This window comes from Canis aureus, chromosome 2, assembly GCF_053574225.1.
Source record: "Canis aureus isolate CA01 chromosome 2, VMU_Caureus_v.1.0, whole genome shotgun sequence".
In the NCBI taxonomy this organism is placed as follows: Eukaryota; Metazoa; Chordata; class Mammalia; order Carnivora; family Canidae; genus Canis; species Canis aureus.
The window spans coordinates 56,749,247-56,772,401 of NC_135612.1; the positions used below are offsets into that span (position 1 = coordinate 56,749,247).

At 50.5% G+C, this 23,155-nt stretch overlaps 1 protein-coding gene across 1 annotated transcript; it reads left to right on the forward strand.

Moving 5' to 3' along the window:
- Positions 1–2,530: 2,530 nt before the first annotated feature.
- Positions 2,531–6,968, forward strand: MEX3B (mex-3 RNA binding family member B). The gene is made up of 2 exons (XM_077874091.1): positions 2,531–3,199; positions 4,054–6,968. The coding sequence occupies exons 1-2, from the start codon at positions 2,905–2,907 to the stop codon at positions 5,502–5,504; spliced, it is 1,746 nt and encodes a 581-aa protein (XP_077730217.1). The 5' UTR covers positions 2,531–2,904; the 3' UTR covers positions 5,505–6,968.
- Positions 6,969–23,155: the final 16,187 nt, after the last annotated feature.

Genomic DNA, 23,155 nt, shown 5'->3' on the forward strand with positions numbered 1-23,155 from the left:
GGTACAGTTCCTGCCTCCATGATCAGGTCGTGGAGAAAGATACCTGTCACCTATGCAAAGTGTCACAGTCACCTTCGTGGAGATGACCCAGGCACCCCGGGGATTCTGAAGCATGCAGTCTTCCCATCTGAAATCCCAGCACGGCAGGTAGCAGGAGAGGATGTGTGCAGGCCCATTCCCCAGCACAAGCAACGCTGGGGAGGAGGCCCTCCCCCCCTTTTACCTGTGTACAGGCCTCACCAGCACTGGATGGCTGGGCAACAACTTTATTTTCACCGTGTTATTTGAAGAAAGAAACCTCAGTTGGCCCAAGAGGGAGGCTGATACATTCCTAGAAACAGAGCTGAGAGGCCAGCAATAAGCCTGTTGTGCTGGCAGGATGCAAATACCTGGGCCTCTGGAGTGCTTTTCCTGCCCGCCCTGGTGCTGTCGGGCCCTGAGTGAGGCGCCTGGACCGGCCAGGACCCTCTCCACCCTCAAGGCACTCCCTCCTCATTCACAGATTAGTGGGGCTTGAGTCCATAAACCAGGTCAAAAGACAAGATTCCTCCGCTGGAGTTCTAGGTGGTGGCTCTCTGGGAGGACACAGCACCCTCCCCCACCCCATCCATCATTCCCTTTGAAGAAACACACACGCACACACTCAGGCGCAGGGACGCGGACATAAACATCCTGAGGAAATAACTACTGGAAGTGGCTTCGAAGCCTCATTTCCCCGAGGAAATAATCAGCACCTCTTCCCCAAGACAGCTCCAGGTGAGCAAGAAGGGAACACCTTCCCGCGCTCCCAAGTAAAGGCATCAGCCCAAGGGCCCGATGGCCAGGCGCGTTCGCGTCCGCTGTCACAGTCAGTTCTCCGCACTCGCGAGGCGGCCACGGCAGGCACGAGTTCCCCCACTTCACGCTCCGCACCCCGACGCCCGGGCGCTCACGCTCCTCCCGCAAGGAGCGAGCACCGGGGAGCCTCCGCCCGCGCGCCCCGAGCTCGCCCCGCGGCCCCGCCAGGTCCCCCGAGGGGGCCGGTCCGCGGCGGCGGCCACATGGCCCCATTGTCCCGGGCGGGAAACCGCAGCCCCGGCCGCCCTGCGGAGCGGCCCCGCCGGCCGGGCGCGGGGGCGCGGAGAGCCCGGGGGCGCCGGGAACAAAGGAGAGGAGCGCGCGCGGGGCCGAGGGGCCACCGGCCGGGTGGCGGCGCCGCGGGGCCGAGCGCGGGGGGACGGGGCGGCGGGCCCGGGCCCTCAAAGCCTCCTTTCTTCTCTCGCGCTCGGAGGCGGCCCCGGCAGGTCCGGGAGGGGGCGCCGCTCGCCGTGCCCGCCGGCCGGGGCGCGCCCTCCCTCCGCCGCCAGCCCCACCCCGAGAAGCGCACAAAGAGCGGCGGGCGGCGGGCGGCGGGCGCACACCTCCCGGCGGGGCGGGGCGGGGCCGCGGGAGGGGCCGGGGCGCGCTCCGTCCGCTCCCGCCTTAAAGGGCCCGCCCGTTCCCCGCGCGCACCGCGCATGCCCGGCCGCGGGGCGGGGAGGGACGGGCCGGCGGCGCGCGCACGCCCTCGCTGCCCGCCGGAGCCATGGCCGGCGTCCCCGCGGTGGCGGCGCGGCGCTCGTGCACGTGCCAGCGCCCGCGGGGGCTCGGCCGGCGCGCGGGGCGAGTGCAGGGCCCCCGCGCCGCGCGCTCCGGGGGTCGGGGGTCGCGGGTCGCGGGCCGCAGGGGCGGGGGGGGGTGGGCGGCCCCGCGCCGCGGCGGCTGCCCGGCTGGCCCAGTCGCAGGGTCGGGGCCGGGCGGACCGAGTGCCGCCCGCGGGGCGCGGGGCGCGGGGCTGCGGGCGCGCGCGCCGGGAGCGATGCGGGCGGGCCTGTGCCTTTGTGTCGCCTGCGCTCCCGCGCAGGTGGGCAACCCGCGCCAGGAGCCGCTGTGTCCGAGCGCAACGGGACCTCGAGTCCCACTCCCCGCGTCCGGCCGCTCGGACCGCCCTGCGGGGCAGACAGTAGCCCCTCCTCCCAGCGGCACCGAGGGCTCCCGGGGCGGTCTATTTGGAGACGCTAACGGGACTTTCTCAGGACCGTTCGCTTCGGGCCGGCCGCCGGCCGCAGAGTTGGGCGCGTCCCCTGGTCCCCGTCAGGCGGGGGGGCAGAGCTGGGGACAGGCCGTCCTCGGCCGGTAGGTGCGCGCGAGGGTCCCGAGCCTGCCGGTCCCGCATTCGACAACAAAGAGAGGCGTTCGCGGCGGCGGGGGAGGGGCGCGGCCGGGCGGAGAGCGGGGCGGGCTGCGGCGGGCGCGGGCGCGGGGGCGGGGCGGGGCGGGGGGCGCTCGCTCCCGGCTCGCCCCGACCGCGGCCTCCGCCCGCCCCCGGCCCGGCGCGCGCCAATCGCCTCCCCCAGCGATAGTGTCAGTAGCATTGTAGTGTCAGCTCCCGCCGGTGACGTTGCGCCTCCCTCGTCCCCCTCCGGAGCCGTCTGGCTGCAGAGGCTCAGTCAAGAGGCGGGGAGGAGAGGAGGAAAAAGCGCTGAGTGAGGGCGGGCGGGCGGGCGGGCGGGAGGGAGGAGAGGAGCCGGGGAGGGGCTCCTTAAAGAAACGCTGCTGTCGCTCGCCTGCTCGCTCCTCGCTCGGCATTGTGGCCAGCCAGCCGGGCACTCGGGGGGCACGCGCGGCTGCCGCTCGAGCTTTGCCCCCGCCCCACCCGCCGGCAGACCTGGGGTGGGGACCCAGGCGGGGGCTCCCGCGGCCACTGCCCGGCGCGGACCGCTCCGAGCGACCCAGTCCTCCCGGCGCCGAGAAAGGAGCCACGGAGCCCGCGGCAGCCGGCCGGCCTCCCCGCCCCTGACCGCTCGCTTCCCGGCTGCCTTTGTGGCCGCAGCTTCTGGCCGCCGAGCCGAGGGCCGGCGGGGGCGCGGCGCGCACGGCCGAGCGATGCCCAGCTCCCTGTTTGCAGACCTGGAGCGCCACGGCAGCGGCGGCGGAGGGGGAGGCGGCGGAGGGGGAGGCGGCGGCGGCGGCGGCAGCGGCGGCGGCGGCGGCGGCGGCGAGACCCTGGATGACCAAAGAGCCCTGCAGCTCGCGCTCGACCAGCTCTCCCTGCTGGGGCTGGACAGTGACGAGGGCGCCTCTCTGTACGACAGCGAGCCGCGCAAGAAGAGCGTGAACATGACCGAGTGCGTACCGGTGCCCAGTTCCGAGCACGTCGCCGAGATCGTGGGGCGCCAAGGTGGGTCCGGCGGAGACGGGGAGCGGGAGGGGCAGAGGGTCTCGGGCCGCCGCCCCGCGGGAAGGGCGCGGGAGGGCTCGGGATCCGCGGCGCCCGCGAGCTCGAGGAGAGAGGAAGAGCCGCGCGAGGGGCCGGCGCCCCAGACAAAGAAAGTGCAGGCAGGCTGTCTCCCGGAGCCGCGCCGCTGCCTCGGCGGGATGCGCTCCATCCTGCTAAAATCACTGCCTTCTCCCCTAGCGCCCCCCACCTAGCCCACCCCGGGAAATAGAATTTAAATACAAGATGCTTGGGGGAGGGGGCCTTTGATCGGTCCTTTGGGAGGGGGAGGAGGAGGAGGGAGCATCGGATGGGAGGAGGATTCTGGATTTCTGCAGAGCGGAATGGAGCCCAGAGGAGGAACAATGGGTCCCGGGACTGCCCCCCCCTCCCATCAGTCCCCCAGTTCTGGGGCATCGCGGCTTCGGCCGTCGTCCCCGAACCCCTCCGCCGCGTCTCCAGGGCGGGACCGCGCGCCCCGCTGGATCCTAGCAGCATCTCCCCAGCTGACTTTTTCTGGGATTCTCGGGTTTGCTCGGGACGACTGCAGTCACTGGGGGAGGGCCGGGCAGCCAATGGGCTGTTCCTCGAGCGCCTCGCGGGGGGAACCCGCTTCCCGGCCCGTGGCGTGGCCCGGGGTCAGGGAGGGAGCCGCCCCCTTTCCGCCCAAAGCGTGTCCTGCCGTCGCGCAGCCCTGGCCGCGGGCGGTCCCGGGTCCCCGCGGTTACCCCGGGATAATGGGCGTGTCTGTCTCTCTCTCTCTCTCCCACTCCACCCCCCTCCCACCCCCCACCCCCCACCCCCGCCCTGGCTCCCAGGTTGTAAAATCAAAGCGCTGCGGGCGAAGACCAATACTTACATCAAGACCCCGGTTCGCGGGGAGGAGCCTGTCTTTGTTGTGACGGGCAGGAAGGAGGATGTGGCCATGGCTCGGAGAGAGATCATCTCTGCGGCGGAGCACTTCTCCATGATCCGCGCCTCGCGGAATAAGAACACGGCGCTCAACGGCGCAGTGCCCGGGCCGCCCAACCTGCCGGGACAGACCACCATCCAGGTGCGGGTGCCCTACCGCGTGGTGGGGCTCGTGGTGGGGCCCAAGGGCGCGACCATCAAGCGCATCCAACAACAGACGCACACGTACATCGTGACGCCCAGCCGCGACAAGGAGCCGGTGTTCGAGGTGACCGGCATGCCCGAGAACGTGGACCGGGCTCGCGAGGAAATAGAGGCGCATATCGCCCTGCGCACCGGCGGCATCATTGAGCTCACAGACGAAAACGACTTTCACGCCAACGGCACGGACGTGGGCTTCGATCTGCACCACGGGTCCGGCGGGTCCGGCCCCGGCAGCCTCTGGAGCAAGCCCACCCCCAGCATCACGCCCACCCCCGGCCGCAAGCCTTTCTCCAGCTACCGCAACGACAGCTCCAGCTCGCTCGGCAGCGCCTCCACAGACTCTTACTTCGGCGGGGGGACCGGCGGCAGCGCAGCCGCCACCCCGCGCCTGGCGGACTACAGCCCCCCCAGCCCCGCGCTCAGCTTCGCGCACAACGGCAACAACAACAACAACGGCAACGGATACACGTACGCGGCGGGGGAGGCCCCCGTGCCTTCCCCCGACGGCTGCCCGGAGCTGCAGCCCACCTTCGACCCGGCTCCCGCTCCCCCGCCCGGGGCGCCCCTGCTCTGGGCGCAGTTCGAGCGCTCCCCTGGCGGCGGCCCCGCGGCGCCCGCGTCCTCGTCCTGCTCTTCGTCCGCGTCTTCGTCCGCGTCGTCCTCCTCCGTGGTCTTCCCCGGGGGCGGCGCCGGCGCGCCCTCCAATGCCAACCTGGGGCTGCTGGTGCACCGGCGGCTGCACCCGGGCGCCAGCTGCCCGCGCCTGTCCCCGCCCCTGCACATGGCCCCGGGGGCGGGCGAGCACCACCTGGCCCGCCGCGTGCGCAGCGACCCGGGCGGCGGGGGCCTGACCTACGCCGCCTATGCCAACGGGCTGGGGGCGCAGCTGCCCGGGCTGCAGCCGTCGGACACCTCGGGCTCCTCGTCGTCGTCCAGCTCCTCCTCCAGCTCCTCCTCCTCGTCGTCGGGGTTGCGGCGGAAGGGCAGCCGCGACTGCTCCGTGTGCTTCGAGAGCGAGGTGATCGCCGCGCTGGTGCCCTGCGGCCACAACCTCTTCTGCATGGAGTGCGCCAACCGCATCTGCGAGAAGAGCGAGCCCGAGTGCCCCGTCTGCCACACCGCGGTCACTCAGGCCATCCGCATCTTTTCCTGAAGGCAGCGCGCGTGCGCGCACCCGGCGGGGGCAGGGGGCCCCTCCCCCGCGGCCTCGGCGTCCTCCCCCAGCCCCCCAGCCCCCCTGCCCGCCGCCTTGGTGCCCCACTTTCTCCTCCCTCCCCCACCCCGCTCACCGCCCCACCCCCGCCCTGCTCACACTCTGAGATCCGAGAGGAGCTTGGAAAGCTGTAGTATCCGCTCGTTTTTTGTTTTTTGTTTTTTGTTTTTTGTTTTTGTTTTTTTAAAGTAATTTTTAAACAAAGGAACTTGCCAGGATATCTGCATCCAGAGTCCTATAGCCTGGGAAACCCCCGAACCACCTGAAATGCATGCTCTATAAATAATAGGAACGGCGACATTCTAGTAATGATAGTTTTTACACTGTACTTCATAGGAGGCTTCCAAAAGAAGAAAAACCCCACAAAGTTTTCCATTTTCTTTAAGTAGGAAAAAAAATGAACAATAATGATTATGATGAAGATGATAATAATAGTGCTTATGGGATGTGTGGACTGTTTTAGTGTGTTCCCCTCTGTGGCTGGGTTCCTACGATGCTTATTATAGAACACAGTGGATCCTTTCTGAATGTTTGGAAGGGCCAGGAGTACCTGTGAAACCAGGATACTGCAGCTTTATAAAAGTTAAACAAACTGTAACATATCTCTTATATATTAAAAAACGTTTAAAAGTTTTAAAAGAGAAATTGCATTAATACAGATTGAAGTATTTTATTCTTTTTTGACTTGAAAAATTATATTTCATATTGCAAAGATGTTTACAAGTATTTTAATTTAAGTTCAGTGAACTTTTTTGTAGCTGGGTTAAATCTTTTTATTTTAGTATGGCCTTATGGCAAAGAACACTGTATTATTTTAATAACCACACAATCGTGACGGAATTACAAAACCATAAAATGTGTAATGTTTTGAACAGTATTCTGTTGGGATGGAGATTTTATAGGTTCAGACAAATCTTCTAGAAATGCTTCACCCAGCATATTTTCTATTCAGTGATATAAAGCATATTTTATTCTATATTATTACAAAAAAAACGGAAATGTATAAACATGTCAAAAGGAACTGTTGATGCTTTCTAACATTTGTATAAATAGAATTCAGTGCAAGCTACAAAAATTCTGTTGGGCCACTATAGTTTTAGTATTTCTATTTTAATACATTTGTTTACCACTTGTTTATGTATATGTAGGTGACGTTACTTGAGCTTAAATGTACTTTACTGAGCAAAGTTTAAAAAACAAAGTATATTTTATTTTATGATAAAGGGCCTTTAACCTCATGGTCAAATACTAATATTATATTTGCTGAGACAAGATTTGAAATTGTATCAAGAGTTTTATTTTTCTGACATTTAAAGTTCTACATAATAAAGGTAAAAACTTAAGTAATGGTGCTACTTCATTTTTTAAGTATTTCTATATAAATAAAATATTGAAGAAAATCTATCTTGTGTGGTGAGTTGGTTTTTTGTTTTGTTTTGTTTTAAGCGCCTTGGAGTACACCTGTGTAAATCACTCTTAAGTGACAAGTGAAAATGTGTACATTCCAGGCATGTTATGTCAGTATTTTATCAATAGAATGGGCTTTCGGAATAGGCCAGAGCTGTGCTGAGCTGGATGTACAGACCACGGGTAACAGTATTTTGTAAGAACTGCAAGTTCCTTCTAATCAGGGCTTGCTTTTCCCTGAGAAGTGGTGGGCATGGAGCCTAGGGCCCCTGACACCTTCAGGGGGCCCCAGGAAAACGTTTAATTTCTTTTCAAATTAGAAGAAAGAAACCCCCACAGGAAATGAAATTATTCAAAGGGAATGTTTTAATTTTCAGGTCCGCAAGAACCTATTAATTAAAATTTGCCTGAAATGCTAAGAAAATAAAATATGAAAGTATTTAAAGTTCTATCAAAAGTAAATTTTAACGTAGGTATTATTATGCAGGAAGAAGCCTGCCAAAGCAAAAGTGCCTGGAGTCCAGCAAAGTTAGAATCCCACCCAGCGGGGCCCCTGGGGGGGGGGGCGGGTAGAGGGGGCCTAAGGGCTGTGCCTGCTGGTGTAGGTTTCCACTGAGGGTCACTTCCCTGGGAGAAGCCACCCAGTGACAGTTTCCGCTCTCAGAGGACCTAGCTGGATTTCAGGACCCGTCTGTCTTAAGAGGCTTCTGCTGGGAAGGCAGGCTAATTGGTGTTGACAGGCTGAGGGTGTTAACTATTTGTTGTTGTTTGAGAGAAGTTTTTGTTTGCTTTTGGCAGGCTACACCTGCTCCCTGGCTGTGGGGTTTTGTCAAGCGATGGAGCCCTGTGCTTTCACTTGACCTGAACTCTTGTCTTCTAGAGAGTATTTAAAATTTGATCAGACCATGCCACTGAATTTCCAGCAAACTTTCCAGCTGAGCTGCCCCTGGGGAATGGTGTCTGCCCAGATTGTGGCAGGCTTTTGTTTTAATCTGTGCTGATGGGTAACATTTAGCAGGTGAGTCCAAACAGTGGGCTACAGTATATATTGGTGGTGGTTCCTCTTTTCCCTTTGTATTAATGTTTATTTGTCCAGAAATTGAGTCACATCATAGCTCCTGATTGGTTTGGTTTAAATGCTGCCGTGTGAAGGCAAGAGGCTGGAATCCGGAGTGGGAAGGGAAAAAGGAGTGGCCCAGCTTGGGAAATTTCTGGCATCGTCTCCAACTCTGGAACGTTCCCAGTCGGCGTTTACCTCCTCTCTTCTCCCTCAAGGACTGGAGGTTGGCCGAGGCCTGGCAAACAGCAATATTCTAGTCCAATTCCACCTTTCCTGCTAGCTGTTCGGAAATGCCTAGAACAGAACCAAGATTCTTTTTACACTTACTTCTTTACCAGTGTAATTTTGCTTTTCTGCTTTGGCAGAATGATTACACAGAAGGCAAACAAAACCCAAAAGCCTTGCCTGAGCTTCTTATGGGCTCTTACATGTAGAGGTATCTTGTGGTCCATATACTGCTTTGGAAAAAAAAGGTCTTGAGGCCACTAACATCCCCTTGGATGGCCTATATTTCTTTGCGGTGAGAAGCTCCCTTTGTTGACATGAAGTTTGGGGATGTATTATTAATAAATGTTGGTTTCTTAAGAGAAAGAGCTTTCTCTCTTTTAGACCATTGGTTTCCCCTGCAGGGCAGGCCCTTGTCACCAGCACAGGTTGTGGAAAATGCTCATGGTATCAGATGGCATTAGCTTTTGATCCAAGGCAAGCCCTCTGTCCCATTCCCCAGATACCCTGAATGACAGCCCCACGTGGAGGTGGTCACTGGGTGTGGAGGTGACAGTCCTCCCGCCGGAGAGGTGAGAGATGCCCCGTTCATGCCCTGAGACTGGCAGCGCCTTCCCTTTCTGCTTTTATACCCCTCTGAAATCTTTCAGCAACAAAAGGCCAGCAAACAGACATCTCTCCCCGCTCCCATTTGTGTACACTAATCGTACGAAATCACGGGGGTGATTTTGCACTCTCCCCAAATTTAGGCAGTCTCTGGGGACATTTTTGGGTATGACACCTGGGGTTACTCCTCTTGGCATCTAGGGAGTAGTGTCCAGGGATGCTGTTAGATGTCTTACAAGGCACAGGATGGAATTAATGTGGCCCAGGGTATGAGAAACCCTGATGTAGACAAAGCAAATGTATCTTCCCTGCTGTTTATTCACTGCCTTGAAATTGGTGATATTCTATGCTGAGTGAAGTAAGTCAGTCGGAGAAGGACAAACATTATATGGTCTCATTCATACGGGGAATATAAGAGATAGTGAAAGGGATTATAGGGGAAAGGAGGGAAAATGAGTGGGAAAAATGAGAGAGGGTGACAAACCATGAGAGACTCCTAGCTCTGGGAACCGAACAAGGGGTGGTGGAAGGGGAGGTGGTCCGGGGGGGATGGGGTGACTGGGTGACAGGCACTGAGGGGGGCACTTGACGGGATGAACACTGGGTGATATGCTATATGTTGGCACATTGAACTCCAATAAAAAATATACAACCCCCCCAAAAAAAACAAAACAAGAAATTGGTGATATTCTTCTGATGTTTAAATGCATAAAGATTGACCCTCAGCCATCTTCTGGTGGGATTATCTACTAGCCAGGGTAGCTCCAGTGACATCAGGAATATGGGGAGGGGGGCGGCTGGGGGAGCACAGCTGACGCCTGAGCTCTGGGGAGCAGAATTCAAGAACTCCTTTATGCACCAAACAGGGCTAGTTTGCACCCGATCGATGAGCAATACCGCTTGCATGGAATGTTCACAGCACTTTCTGTCCCGTTCTCTGCCGTGATCCTTCCCACGGCCGTGCAGGAGGCACCACTGACAGCTTACTGTGCCTATTTGTGGGAAAATGCAAATACTCACAATGCGGTCCGAATGAATGCAAACCTGGCTTTTCTCAGGCTTGTGCTCCTTCTGCTTCGTCAGGGCGAAACCAGGTTCTGGAGAATTCTGGGAATGGATTCGGTGCCAGCAGCCTTTCCCTTTTCCCTGTTTCCTGCGTCTGCCTTATCCTACCACAATTGGCTCTTGAGAAAAGCCTCGTTATCTTCAGTGGCCTTCAGATATGAGGCAGGCCAGTGCTTTTATCTCTTAAGCCTTATCTTTCCAAGAAGTGTGGACAAATTTGCCCCCTCTCACGGGGGTCTTGAGCCTGCAGGCCAGTGTGGCGCTGGTAGTAGCCGCCCTTAAAGCTCAATGGAGAACAAGGTAACTTGGGAAGAGGTGGAATTTGTATCAGTGTCGATGACTCTGACCTTGAGAAGGTCATTCCCGAGTAGCTAGGGAACACGGGTCCTTCTAATGCGGAGTACTGCCCACCATTTGCCTTCCTCTCTCCCCTGATCCAATGGAAACCTGACTGTGCCCCCACTGATGATGCTTCAAGTGGTAAAGGTTATCCCCCCCATATGGCTCCTGCTCCCTCTACTTTCCAGGAAAAGGAAAGTGGGGAGGAGGAGTTAAGCATCCCTTATGTGCTGGTGACAGTTTATTGGGCCATCGCTGTGCCCACCCAGCCCAACAGGGTGACTATGAGTAAACCCATTTCAAAGATAAAAAGACTGAGTTGTTGAGAAGTTAAATGACCTACCTAAGACCACATAGTCATAAGCACTGGACTAGGATTCCACGTGAATCCAAAGCTCCTATCTTTACCGCTTCAGAAAAAATGGCTTTTATAGGAGATATTTTCAGAAAGAGTGAGCACTCATTCATCACACAACGGTCAAGCAAGGGGATGATGGTTCTTTCTTATTGATAAGTGTAGTTGATTTGGAAAGTGGAGCAAGGGCCTCACAGCTCTCAGGACTCCTGGCCATGTGCCCGTGCTGCTGATGGGAAGTGAGAACACGAATAGTGCCGTAGAAGCACATGGGCCTTTCTGTGCCAAAGCCTTGTGATCTCTTGGCTGTTTTGTGACCAGCTGAACAGTGAACATTAAGCTCATTCTATAACATATTCTTCCCAGGTGCACACACACACACACACACACACACACACAATTTGGTGAGGATAAAATGAGTACAGAATACTTAAAAAAAAAAAAAAAACTCCTTAAAAATGTCAACTGAACTAACTTAGTGACAAAAAAGGTGCCAAACCCCTGACTGAAAAGTAAAATGTAATCAATCCATTGTTTAGCCTCTAGGATGCGAAGCTCTTTTTCTGTTTTCTCCCATTGGCTTCATTACCTTGGGCATTCATCTGGAGCACATGTCTTCATGGGAGGTGTGGGTGGAAGACATGATGGGTCTGTGACTCAGTTTCCTCATCTGAGGGGAAGAGTGATGGCTCACATCATTCTGGAAGTGTCAGTCGTGCTGAGCCCCTCTTTTGGGCTTAAGGACTCCTTGTGCCTCCTTCTATGGCAGCACCGGCTGGTGTTTCTCACAGTTGTTTGTTTGTTTGTTTGTTTGTTTTTTTCACAGTTGTTTGTTTATTGGTCTTTCTGTTCCACTAGGCTGAGTATGCCTCAAGGGCAGGGGTTTCATCCTTCCATTTCTGAGCCCCCAACACCTGACACAGAGCCCACAAGGGTACTCAGTAAGTATCTGGAAGATTAGTGAGAAAAGGCTATTTTACTTGAAATAACCTACATGCCCATCACTAGGAGATTTGTTTATTAAGCTCTATAACCTACACAGAGTGGAATTCTAGATATTATAATAAACAGAATCATCACCTTGATGTCTGTAGAGGAGAAACCCAAAAGACAGGCTTTTTGTGAAAGCAAAGTTTTGCGTGCATAGAAAAGGTTCTGAGGCTATCGTGATAGGCACCCTTCAAGCTAGCCCTCTGTGATCCCCACCTCCCGATAATCACCCCCTGGGTAATCCCTCTCCTCGAGTGAGGGTTGGACTTTGTGACTTGCTTCTTCTTCTTCTTTTTAAAAAAGATTTTATTTATTTATTCATGAGAGACACAGAGAGAGGCAGAGGGAGAAGCAGACTCCATGCAGCGAGTCCAATGTGGGACTCGATCCCAGTACCCCAGGATCACACTCTGAGCTGACAACAGATGCTCAACCACTGAGCTACCCAGGTGTCCCTGTGACTTGCTTTTAATGAACAGAATGTGGCACATGACCCCTAAAGTTAGGTTATAAAGAAAACTGTGGCTTCTGTGCTGGCTCCAGCCTCTCAAACTGTTCATTCCAGATGAAGCCATGTCCCGAGGCAGCCCTGCGAGGGGTCTATGGGGTGAGAAATTGGGGTAAGGGGGAGTCTCTGGCCATGAAGAACTGAAGTTCTCAGCCCAGGAGTCTGTCAGGAATTGGGATCAGCCGACAACCATGAGAATGAGCTTGGAAGCAGAGTCCCTAGGTTGAATCTTGAGATGAGACCACAGCCCTGGCCAACATGTCAACCACAACCTTGCGGAGACCTTGTCAGAGATTCCTAGCTAAGCCAAACCCTGATTCGTGAACCACAGAAACTGTGAGACAATAAATGCATTTTGTGTCAAGTGTCCAAGTTTCAGTGTAATTTGTTATGCAGAAATAGAAGACTATACAGATATGCAATTAATTGTTGAACAGTGGTCATTTTTGGGGAGTAAGATGGATATTTGGGGGTGATGACAGGACACTTGGCTCTGCCACTCTGTATAATTTGGGAAAATTACTAAACTTCTCTGCACCTCGGGTTTATCATTTATGCAATAGGGATGATAATAGTAATGTTATTACTATTAACAAAGTGTTGCACTGAGGAGCATTTAGGATAATGTGTGACCTATGGAAAGGGCATCTATCTATCACTACCTATTAATCCATACGTCTGATATATGGACTTTTTTTCATTTTATATCCTCATGACCCTTAGGGTTTTTTCTACCATGTCATTGCATTATTTTCGTAGGTCAAAAATAATTTGAAAAATTCAAAGTAGGAGGCATGAGTGGTGTTGGTCAATTTTACCTGAGTCGAATCTTCTACATCAGAACATTTTGATGGACAATGTACCTTGAAAAGTGATGCAATGCCATTATTTTATTTTGCACAGGAGACATTACACTTTTCAAAATGTTTTTATTTAACTGACCTCATGACGATCCCCTGAGGAGGTGGATAATATCGATATCATTATGGTCCTCATTTTACAGCCCAAGAAACAGAGCTTAAATACCTTGCCCAACAGGGAATCATTGGTGAAGTGGAGACTAGGGATTTCTGGAAACTGAGATCTTTCTAACCACGCCCTGCACAGATATCTGGAGAGCTTTTGCTTTCACAGAATTTTCAGAAGTGACTCCAATGTTTTAGGAGTACATTTAATATATTGTTAACTGAAAATATCTCACCCCACCACCATGAATTTAGAGTCCATAAAACCCATTTCTCATTAAAACCATGATAGTATTGCCTTACCATTCCTTCCAGAGTCCGGAAAGCACCTCAACAGTAGTGTATGACCCTATAAGAAAATGAGCGCTGAGAAGCTCTCTATAAGCAGGACTCTGATATTTGGGGTTACTTATCACCACCACACCTATAGCGGGGACCTCCCGGGTGGGTTAGTTGGTCCGCACTCCCTGCTTTGTAAGCGGCTTTGTCCCTTGAGATGTCTATGTGAGGGAAACCCGGAAAAGTCCTAAAAAAAAAAAAATTCCCGGATCCACCCGTTAGAAAATCAATACCTTTGGGAGGAGCCTGGGAATCTGCAGTTTAACCAAGTCCCTACAGCCATCAGTAGGGGTGGTTAGTTAAAGATGTAAATATATACCTTAGACAACACTTTGCAAGGTGCTGTGGAAGAGAAGGAAACCTTTTAATTTGTACTTATATTAGGTAATTTCCAATATGCATTATTAGAGAAAAAGTTGGGACGCCTGGGTGGCTCAATGATTGAGCGTTTGCTTTCAGCTCAGGTCATGATCCCCAGGTCCTGGGATCGAGTTCCACATTGGGCTCCCTCTGCCTATGTCTCTGTCCCTCTCTGTGTGTCTCTCATGAATAAATAAACAGAATCTTTAAAAAGAAAAAGTTAAGGTGCATTATTACATAGACGGGATGCTACATTGGTATTAAAATTGTATATGGAGACATACATGCAGGTGTGATTGTGTATATATAGAATATGCCTCTGGGGAGTAAGATTGGGGGTCAGGGGCTGGGGAGAGGCTTGCTTTTGTTGCATATCCTTTTGTAGTGTTTACATCTTTTTAAATAATAAATATTACCCATTCAAAAGCATTTTTTTCAGCTGATAATGAGTCAGAGTTGGTTCATTGACTGTAAGAAATGCACCCCACTGATGTGGGATAACGGTGGTTGGTCGGGAGGCTGTGTGTGTGTGTGTGTGTGTGTGTGTGTGTGAGGGAGGGAGGGAGGGGTATAGGAGAACTCTCTGGACTTTTTCTTCTTTAAAGACTTTACATTTTAAGTCATCCCCACATCCAGTGCGGTGCTCGAACTCACAACCCCGGGATCAAGAACTGTGTGCTCTACTGACTGAGCTAGCCAGGCATCCCTAACTCCTTATAACTTTCTTGCTAAACTTGGGTGTAAACCTAAGTAAAACTGCTCAAAGGAATAATCTATGAATTTAAAAAATGTTTGAAGTACAAGAACATCGTAAGCCCGTATATGAATGACCATGAAGCTGGATCGATCAACTGACAGATTGATGATGTAACAGCTCCCAGGACTCTGATGCGAAGCCAGGTTTGGGAACCACTGGCCTGGGCAAGCTCCAGGCACAGGCTCCTTCCAGGGAGGGCTCCAGCTGAACGAAACAGTACAAAGGATTGCAAAAGCAGGTCAGATGGAGACTATAGAGGGCCCAGAAGGCCTGGCTGAGGGTTTCGGCGTGCGTCTCTCAGGCCTTCAGGGGCTACGCTTTTCATATCACTCTCTCGTAACCGTGAGCCGGATGAACTGGGCCAGAGCCAGGATAGGCTGGGGATGCTGGTGAGGAGCCCTGGCCCTGATCCTGGAAGCAGATGGCTCAGTGTGAGAGCGGCGAAGAGCATCTGGGATAGCCCGAGGAGAGGAGAGAGTGCAAAGGGCCTTGCAAAAATCTTCGACTGAGTCATATGAAATCACTGGTGTTGGACCTTTCGGAGCCCCAAATGATGGCAATTCTGAAGGCTTCCACCTCATAGAATTGACGGTATGGTGGCAGAGGGGGTTCCTGGAGAGTGCAGAGGGACAGGGTGAGGTGGGGACTTGAAGTCTCAGTGGCTATGTCCCTGCTATTAAAGATAAAGGAATGGAGATGTTTCAGGGATGACTGAATGGAGCCATAGAATTTTAGAGGAAACACGTTTGCTTACTGTTTCCTGAATACATCTCCTGTCTTCACATACTTGTGCCTTTGCCTGGACCATTCCCTATCCCTAGGAGATGCGTTATTTAAAAAAAAAAAAAATAGAGATCCAAGTGGCTGTCTGGTGAGACTGAGAAAGAAAGGTCTACTGGAACAGGGGTTTACGCACTCACAGCGGTGGGGAGAGGTCCCTGGGATTTGAAAGGTAAGAGAAGCATTTACATTTGATGTGGTTGGGCATGGGCCTGTGGACACAGTGGCTCCCTAAGGAACATGCTGGTTTAGGAAGAAGAAAGCCTGGTTGTAGTCAGGACTGAGAAGAGCCATCAGTGGCCCAAGATGGAGGTGGTGAGGTTCCTAGGTCAGGAAGGCCACTGCTGGTTTGGGAAAGGGGAATGAGCTGAGGACCTTCAGGGCCTGGCAGGGTCTTGGTGCAAGAAGGCAGCTTCAATGTAGTCTTGCTGAAACAGAACCTCCCTCGGTGCTAGAGTTGCCTCTTCTACCCCGTTTCCTGGGAGAGTTTTGGGGCCATGGAGGTCATCCGTCTTGTGCCCCTGAGCTGGTCCACCTGTGAGAAAGCTGGTCTTTGCCTGGAGCCAAAAGCCGAAGCTCCACTCAGCAGCTTTCACTTTGTGGATCAAGTCAGATTTCTCTTTTGGCCCAACAATCAGCCCATCAGAGATTTGAAGATCCTCACCAGGACACCCCGAATCTTCTGACTTCCACGCTACCCCACTCGAGGACTTTGGCTTTCCAGGAAATATTGTGCTTTGGGCTGGCTCACCATCAGCTCCAGGGACTCGGAGCAGGAGCACGTCCTTGGCACTCATATGCTTTCTTGACTACCTGGTCACGCTGCCAGCCCATTCTCGAGTCAGAGCTCACACAGACCATCCAAACTCCATCACACCTGCTGCTGGCATGTGGCCATGTATGGTGAGGACTGGACATACTCCCCCGGTCATGGGCTCTGGCCACTTGCTGGCTGGAGTTGTCAGCAAGACATGTTTCACCAAACACCTTAGGCCTAGCAAGGCCTGTGTGTGTGTTGGGGTGGGGGGAGTAGGGCAGGGATTGGAAACCATAACTAGATAAGTACAGGAAAGGCTATTAAATAGTTTTTTTTTTTTTGAAACCATTTTATTGGAGCACCTGGGTGGCTCAGTCAGGTAAGCATCTGACTTTTGATTTCGGCTCAGGTCATGATCTTAGGGTCCATTTAGTGTGGAACCTGCTCAGAATTCTCTGTCTCCCTTCCCGTCGTCCCCCCCTCCCCCCGCCACACTCACTCTCTTTTTCTCTGTTAAAAAAATATAAAGGAAACCACTTTATTGAGGTATGATTGACATAAAGCGCAGTACATATGCATTTATATACATTTTTAAAAGATTTTATTTATTTACTCACGAGAAACATACACACAGAGGCAGAGACACAGGCAGAGGGAGAAGAAACAGGTTTCATGCAGGGAGCCCGATGTGGGACTCAATTCCAGGACTCTGGGTTCACGCTCTCAGCCAAAGGCAGACGCTCAACCACTGAGCCACCCAGGCATCCCGCATTTATATACATTTTTACATACACATTTAATATATTTAATTCACTGAGTTTGGGGATAAATGTATATCTGTGAAACCATCACCACCATTAAGGCCATAAACATATCCATCACCTCCCAAAGTTTCCTCCTGCTTCTTTATTATTATTATTATTAGTAGTAGTAGTAGTAAGAACACAATATAAAATCTAATGTCTTACAAAATTTGAATTATACGATACAGCATTGTTAGCTATAGGCACTATGCTGTGTAGTGTATCTCCAGAACTTATCTATCTCACATAATTGAAATTTTGTACCTTTTGACTATCCCCTCCTCATGTCTCCTTACCCCTATTCCTCCTTCCTTCTTTCTTTTTTTAAGATTTTATTTATTTATTCATGAGAGACACAGAGAGAGGCAGAGACATAGGCAGAGGGAGAAGCAGGCTCCCTGCAGGGTTGTGGGACTCGATCCCAGGACCCAGGATCATAACCTGAGCTGAAGGCAGACTTTCAACCACTGAGCCACCCAGGTGCCCCCCACCTACCCCTCTAACCACCATTCTGCTCTCTGCTTCTATGAGTTTGACTACTTCAGATTGCACATACAAGTGAGATCATGCAGTTATTTGTTCTTCTGTGTCTGGCTTGTGTCACTTAGCATGGTGTCCCCCCAGTCCTATCCATTTTGTTGCAAATGACAGGATGTCCTTCTTTTACAAGGCCAAATAATATTCCATTGTGTACATATATACTACATTTTCATTATGCATTCATCTGTCATTGGACACTGAGGCTGTTCCTATTGTGAGGAGGGCTGCAGGGACTCAGGGGTATAGGGGCTGGACACCACTTCTGGATGTTTCTTATGGAGTTGCTTTCACTTTGAACACAGACCACATTGGATGTGTGCACAGGTTTCCCTCCACTGTCTTATCCTCCTCCCTCTTCCTTCTCCGTCATGGCCCTTTTGGTATTATCTGTAGAGTTGTCCTCTCGTGAGGGTTCCATCTCCATCCTAGAGGAGGGATGTGGAGTCCTTTTTCTATCAGTTCTCTTTCTGATAGCAGTTCTTTTTCTCTTCTCAAATGATTAACTTTTACTTATTTTTTCTAATTCCAGCATAGTTAACACACAGTGCCGCATTAGTTTCAGGTGTACACTATAGTGAGTCAACACTTCATAATCACCTGGTGCACATCACAACAGGTGCCTCCTTCATCCCCATCACCTGTTCCCCCCCTGCCACCTCCCCTCTGGTGACCAGCAATGTGTTCTCTAGAGTTAAGAGTCTGTTTCTTGGATTGTCTCTTTTCTCCTTTGCTTGTTTGGTTTTTTTTTTTCTTCTTAAATTCCACATATGAGTGAAATCAAATGGTATTTGTCTTCTTCTGACTGACTTACATAATACACTCTAGCTCCATCCATGTTGTTGCAAATGTCAAGATTTCTTTCTTTTCATGACTGAGTAATATCCCATCATATATACCACATCTTCTTCATCTACTCATCAGTCCATGGACATTTGGGCTATTTACATAGTTAGGCTATTGTAGGCAATGCAATGCTGCCATAAATATTGGGGTGCATGTACCCTTTTGAATAAATGTTTTTGTATTTTTGGGTAAATACCTGGTAGTGCGATTATGGGTTTATAAGGTAGCTCTGTTTATAACATTTTGAGGACCCTCCACACGGTTTTCCAGAGTGGCTGCACTAGTTTACATTCCCACCAACAATGAAAGAGGGTTCTCCTTTCTCCACATCCTCACCAACACCTGCTGTTTCTTGTGTTGTTGACTCCAGTCATTCTGACAGGTGTGAGGTGGGATCTCATTGTGGTTTTAATTTGCCACTCCCTGATGATGAGTGATGTTGAGCACCTTTTCATGTGTCTGTTGGCCATCCGTGTGTCTTCTTTGGAGAAATGTTTGTTTGTGTCTTCTGCCCATTTAATAATTGGATTATTTGCTTTTCAGATCTTAAGTTTTATAAGTTCTTTATATATTTTGAATACTAACCCTTTCTCAGATATGTCTTTGCAAATATCTTCTCCCTTCCCATAGGTTGCCTTTTGGTTTTGTTGGTTATTTCCTTCGTTGTGCAGAAGCTTCAAGTCCTAGCAGTTCTAACACCTCCTCCTCGTGGGAGGCACATTTGTACTGTGCTGTAGGAGAGCATGTAAGCCTGTCTACAGAGAAGAGCATCCACAAGACAACCAAATCTTTCTAACATTGACAGATCCTAACGGCATCATGTCTAGGTGTTATTTTAGTAACATGTTCCTCTTTTTATATGTTTAACAACAACAAAAACAAAAAATGTGGTAAAATACACATTGCCCCAAACTTACCATTTTAATAATTTTTAAGTGCCCAGTTCAGTGGCATGAAGCACAGTCACCTGCTGGGCAACCATCACATCATCCATCTCCAGAACTTTCTCATCTGCTCAGATGAAAACTCCCTATTACTTCCCTCCCCTGCTTCTGGTGACCACTATTTCACTTTCTGACTCAATGGACTGAGCTATTTTAAGTCATGTCCCTCTTTTACATATATTTTTGTTTACCACAGAATTCCTTCCCACCAGGGGAGAGCAGATAGGGAAAAAAGCCTGTTTCGGGGAAAAGGAAGCTTTTGTGCATGTGCCTAGTAATATTCTGACCGTGCTGAGAAATCAAACCTTCCCTACCTCTACTCACAGGCTCACCTGAGAGCTCAAGAGCCCCGGGGAAGGGCTAACTCTGCTGCGGATGACTTCAAATGAGGAAGGATGTGCTCCTTAGCAAGGGGACATGGTACAATTGTGTACGACCTGAAACAACTTGCTTTAGGTTTATCATGATTATCCACATTACAAAGTGCATTTCTATCCTTCGGTAAACTATGCATTTGGAAGCAAAGCCCAGACAGCCATATAAAGAGGTGAATGTCATGGAAAAGCCCCATGTGCTTGCTTATTTCATTCAAAGTTTTGTGTGTGTGTGTGTGTGTGTGTGTGTGTGTAGCTTAAAAATGTTTCCCAGCTTTCTTCTGAGTATGGTTTTTACATAATTGTTCTAACCAATGAATATACAGTTAGATTATCTGAAAACCTCCATTGTTGAGTTTTACACATACTGATACTAATAGGAGACAGGTATGTTCATATATTCTGTTTATAGGAATGTGTACATTTCTGAGCGTTCATTTATTCCATCTTTTTCAAATTAAGTTTAGAAATTCTACAACGTTTCAAACACTTGTCACTTACTTTAAACTTACTATAGAGAACCAGTGTTTATTTTTTAAATAAAAGTCTTGTTTCTTAGCATATATTTACATAATCAAAGGCTAAAGGCTATTAGGAAGTGTAGAAGTGTAGATCCTACAAATTGGCTTGAAAGTTTTCTGAAGCAGGGCTTCAGAAGACAGAGAAGAAGCAATTTAACACTTTAGAAGAGAATCCAAAGATAGGAAGGAAGATTAACCACGGAAATGTATGAGATGCACATAATTAACAAATAATAATTATGAGGAAGGGCAAAAACTGGAAAGCATGTGTTATCGGGGTGAACACTGAAATATAGCATGTTGAGACAAGGATAAAATACATGGAATAAATACCCTAAATGCTGCATGATGGAAGAGCTTGATTTAGACTCTTTTCCAAGTGCTTTAGGGTAAGAACTGCTCACAATGTAACGCGTAAGCAGGTTGATACACGAGAGCACAGTAAGCAGTTCTGCGCATCTAATGGGAGCATATTTGACCCCCAGACTCACTGAATGTGATATCTGAAAACAAAAAAGAATTGCTAACTGTATCTAAATGACATCTAGGAATAAATAAGTGCATTACTATTTTATTACTGTTAGGATTTGCTCAACAGCCTTACACTGGCTCTGGCTTCATGTTAATTAAATATCAAAGACCAACAGTTGTTACCAGGAAGCTTTTAAGATCCATTTATTATTAGTAGCAGTATTTTAGATCTTCTCTTGTATGAGCATGTACATCAGTGTGTTATTGTCATAAAAGTTTAATTTCAAGAGCTCAGTCTTCATTAATATACATTTTAGGAGCACGTGCCAGTCAGATTCCAGCAATTCCACTCCAAAGATGAGATCAAAATGAATGAAAACCTCCAATCTATATTTCCCACTTAGGGAGAAAAACCACCTTAAATTTCACTAAAAAATTTATGAGAAGTTTGGGACCAAGGAAGTGGTGGAAGGGGTGGGATTTTGAATTTACTGCCTAAGTATCTTACCCTCTGCTTAGTGAGGTTGGAGCTGCCAAGCAACACGCTGTAAGAGAGTGAGTGAGCCAGGCCTTGCAGGTTCTTGATGGAACTCGGCCATATATTAAATTTGGAAACCAGAATGAAGTCCCTTCCAGGGCAATCCAATTAATCCTTCCCTAATGGTTAGAATATGATCCAAACCCACCTCCAAAGACAATTGGTCATACTTAGGAACTTCTCAAAATAGGAAAGTCTGCAGGGTTTGATGCACAGGACAAGAGGAATGCAAAAACACATCCCTGTATGGTGTTTATGAAATCTCAGAACTTTGTGGCCATGGGCAGTCCGTGTGCCACTTGCTAAGACCTCTGAGAATCTCCCTGGTAGTTCTTACTGGCTTCTGTAAATTGAAGTACAATTTAGTGGCTATCCCTATAGCTCACTGACCCATCAGTCACCCGGAGCGGGGAGATTTTTCCAAATGTTGGGTTACAGTAGATGATTGCTGAGGTCACATGTGGAAGAAGGGTTGGGGAGGAGCAGACCTGGAGGCTGCCTGGCTGCATCATAGGCAATTCGTCCATTTTTAATAACAGAAAACCCTCTTGTATTCTTTTGCTAGGATTGACAAAGCACCACACACTGAGTGGCTTACACAATGGAAATTTACTGTCTCATGGTTCTGGAGGTGAGAAGTCAGATATCAAGGTACTTGCAGGGCTGGTTTCTTCTGAGAGCTGGGAGGGAAAACCCATCTCAGGCCTCTGAACTCAGTGTGTAGATGGCTGTCTTGTCCCATGTCTCTTCCCATTGCCTTCCCTCTCTGTGTGTCTCTGTGCTAAATGTCCCCCTTCTGTAAGGACACCAGTCATATTGGCCTGGGGCCCACCCACTTGATTACCTCTGTTAAGACCCCTATCTCCAAATAAGGTCACATTATGAGATACTAGAAGTTAGGATCACAACATACATCTTTTTCAGGGAACATAATTCAGCTTGTATGACTTCCCATAGTGGCTTCTCAGAGTTTGAGTGGATTTACATATAGACAGCCCCAGAGTAGGACATCACATCACATGGTCTGAACAGATTAGGGCTGGTCTGCTGGCTCAGAGACATAACCAGGGACTACTGCTCTTTCCACCATGTTGCTTGCTTGGTGCCCTCTTTTCTGTAGTCCTTGCATGAAGAGAAGCGGGGAGGCCCAGTGAAAGGGCAAAGGTGACCATAAAGAGGCACTTTCCTGGGGAGTGTCTGCCTTTTCATTTGTGGACTGCCTCTCACTGGCCCGAACTGGTCATGTGGTTGGGAAAACAAACGTTTTTAGCTCTGCATAGTGTCATCTTGAACAAAAGATAAAGGATGAAGGAGGGTGGGGGATAAATATTGGACAAATGGCAACAGACCTACTTTAAGAGCTGAGACTGGATGGGCCGGTAATTTGCCATTAAGGCTGAGGTCATCAGGCAGGTAGTTGAATAGATCCGCCTGAGCTGAGTAAGGTTTGGTTTATGGCAGGAAATGGGACCTGAAGCCTAGAGACAGGATGAATAGCCATCCCTTTGAGGGTGGAGGGGTTCAAAATAGTCAACTTGCCACTCCATGCTGGTTGTTCTCAAGGAATAGTGCCATTTCTTATGCTTAGCATTGGCCTCTGTTGATGCAGGTTGAACATTGAGACATTGCCATGACTAGACTTGCTGTGCTCAGTAGGGGTCCAGGCTGTTGGGCCCATGCATGGCCTCCACTGTTCCATTCCTGTGCTCATGGTGCCAGTTCTGGGGTGGCCACTGACAAAGTCTGGGTAAAGCCAACTGGCCAAGGCATTTTGTCTAGCTGGTTGTCCACCATCTCTTCTATGGTGAATGCTCTCTGGTGGGTGCTAACAGGTGAAAAAAATCCCCACATAGTGTGCCCATTCCCACATTCATTTATGTGCCTCCTCCACAGACTTCCTTGTGTTCAACCTTCTAGTCTCTTCCTTTTGGGCCCTGTACCAGCTAGACAGACCACTGGCCTTTGCTCAGGAATTTAGATGTTTTCCTCTTGGCCACTTCTCTTTCACATGAACTAGAGTGCCAGGTATGCAACTCTTCCACTG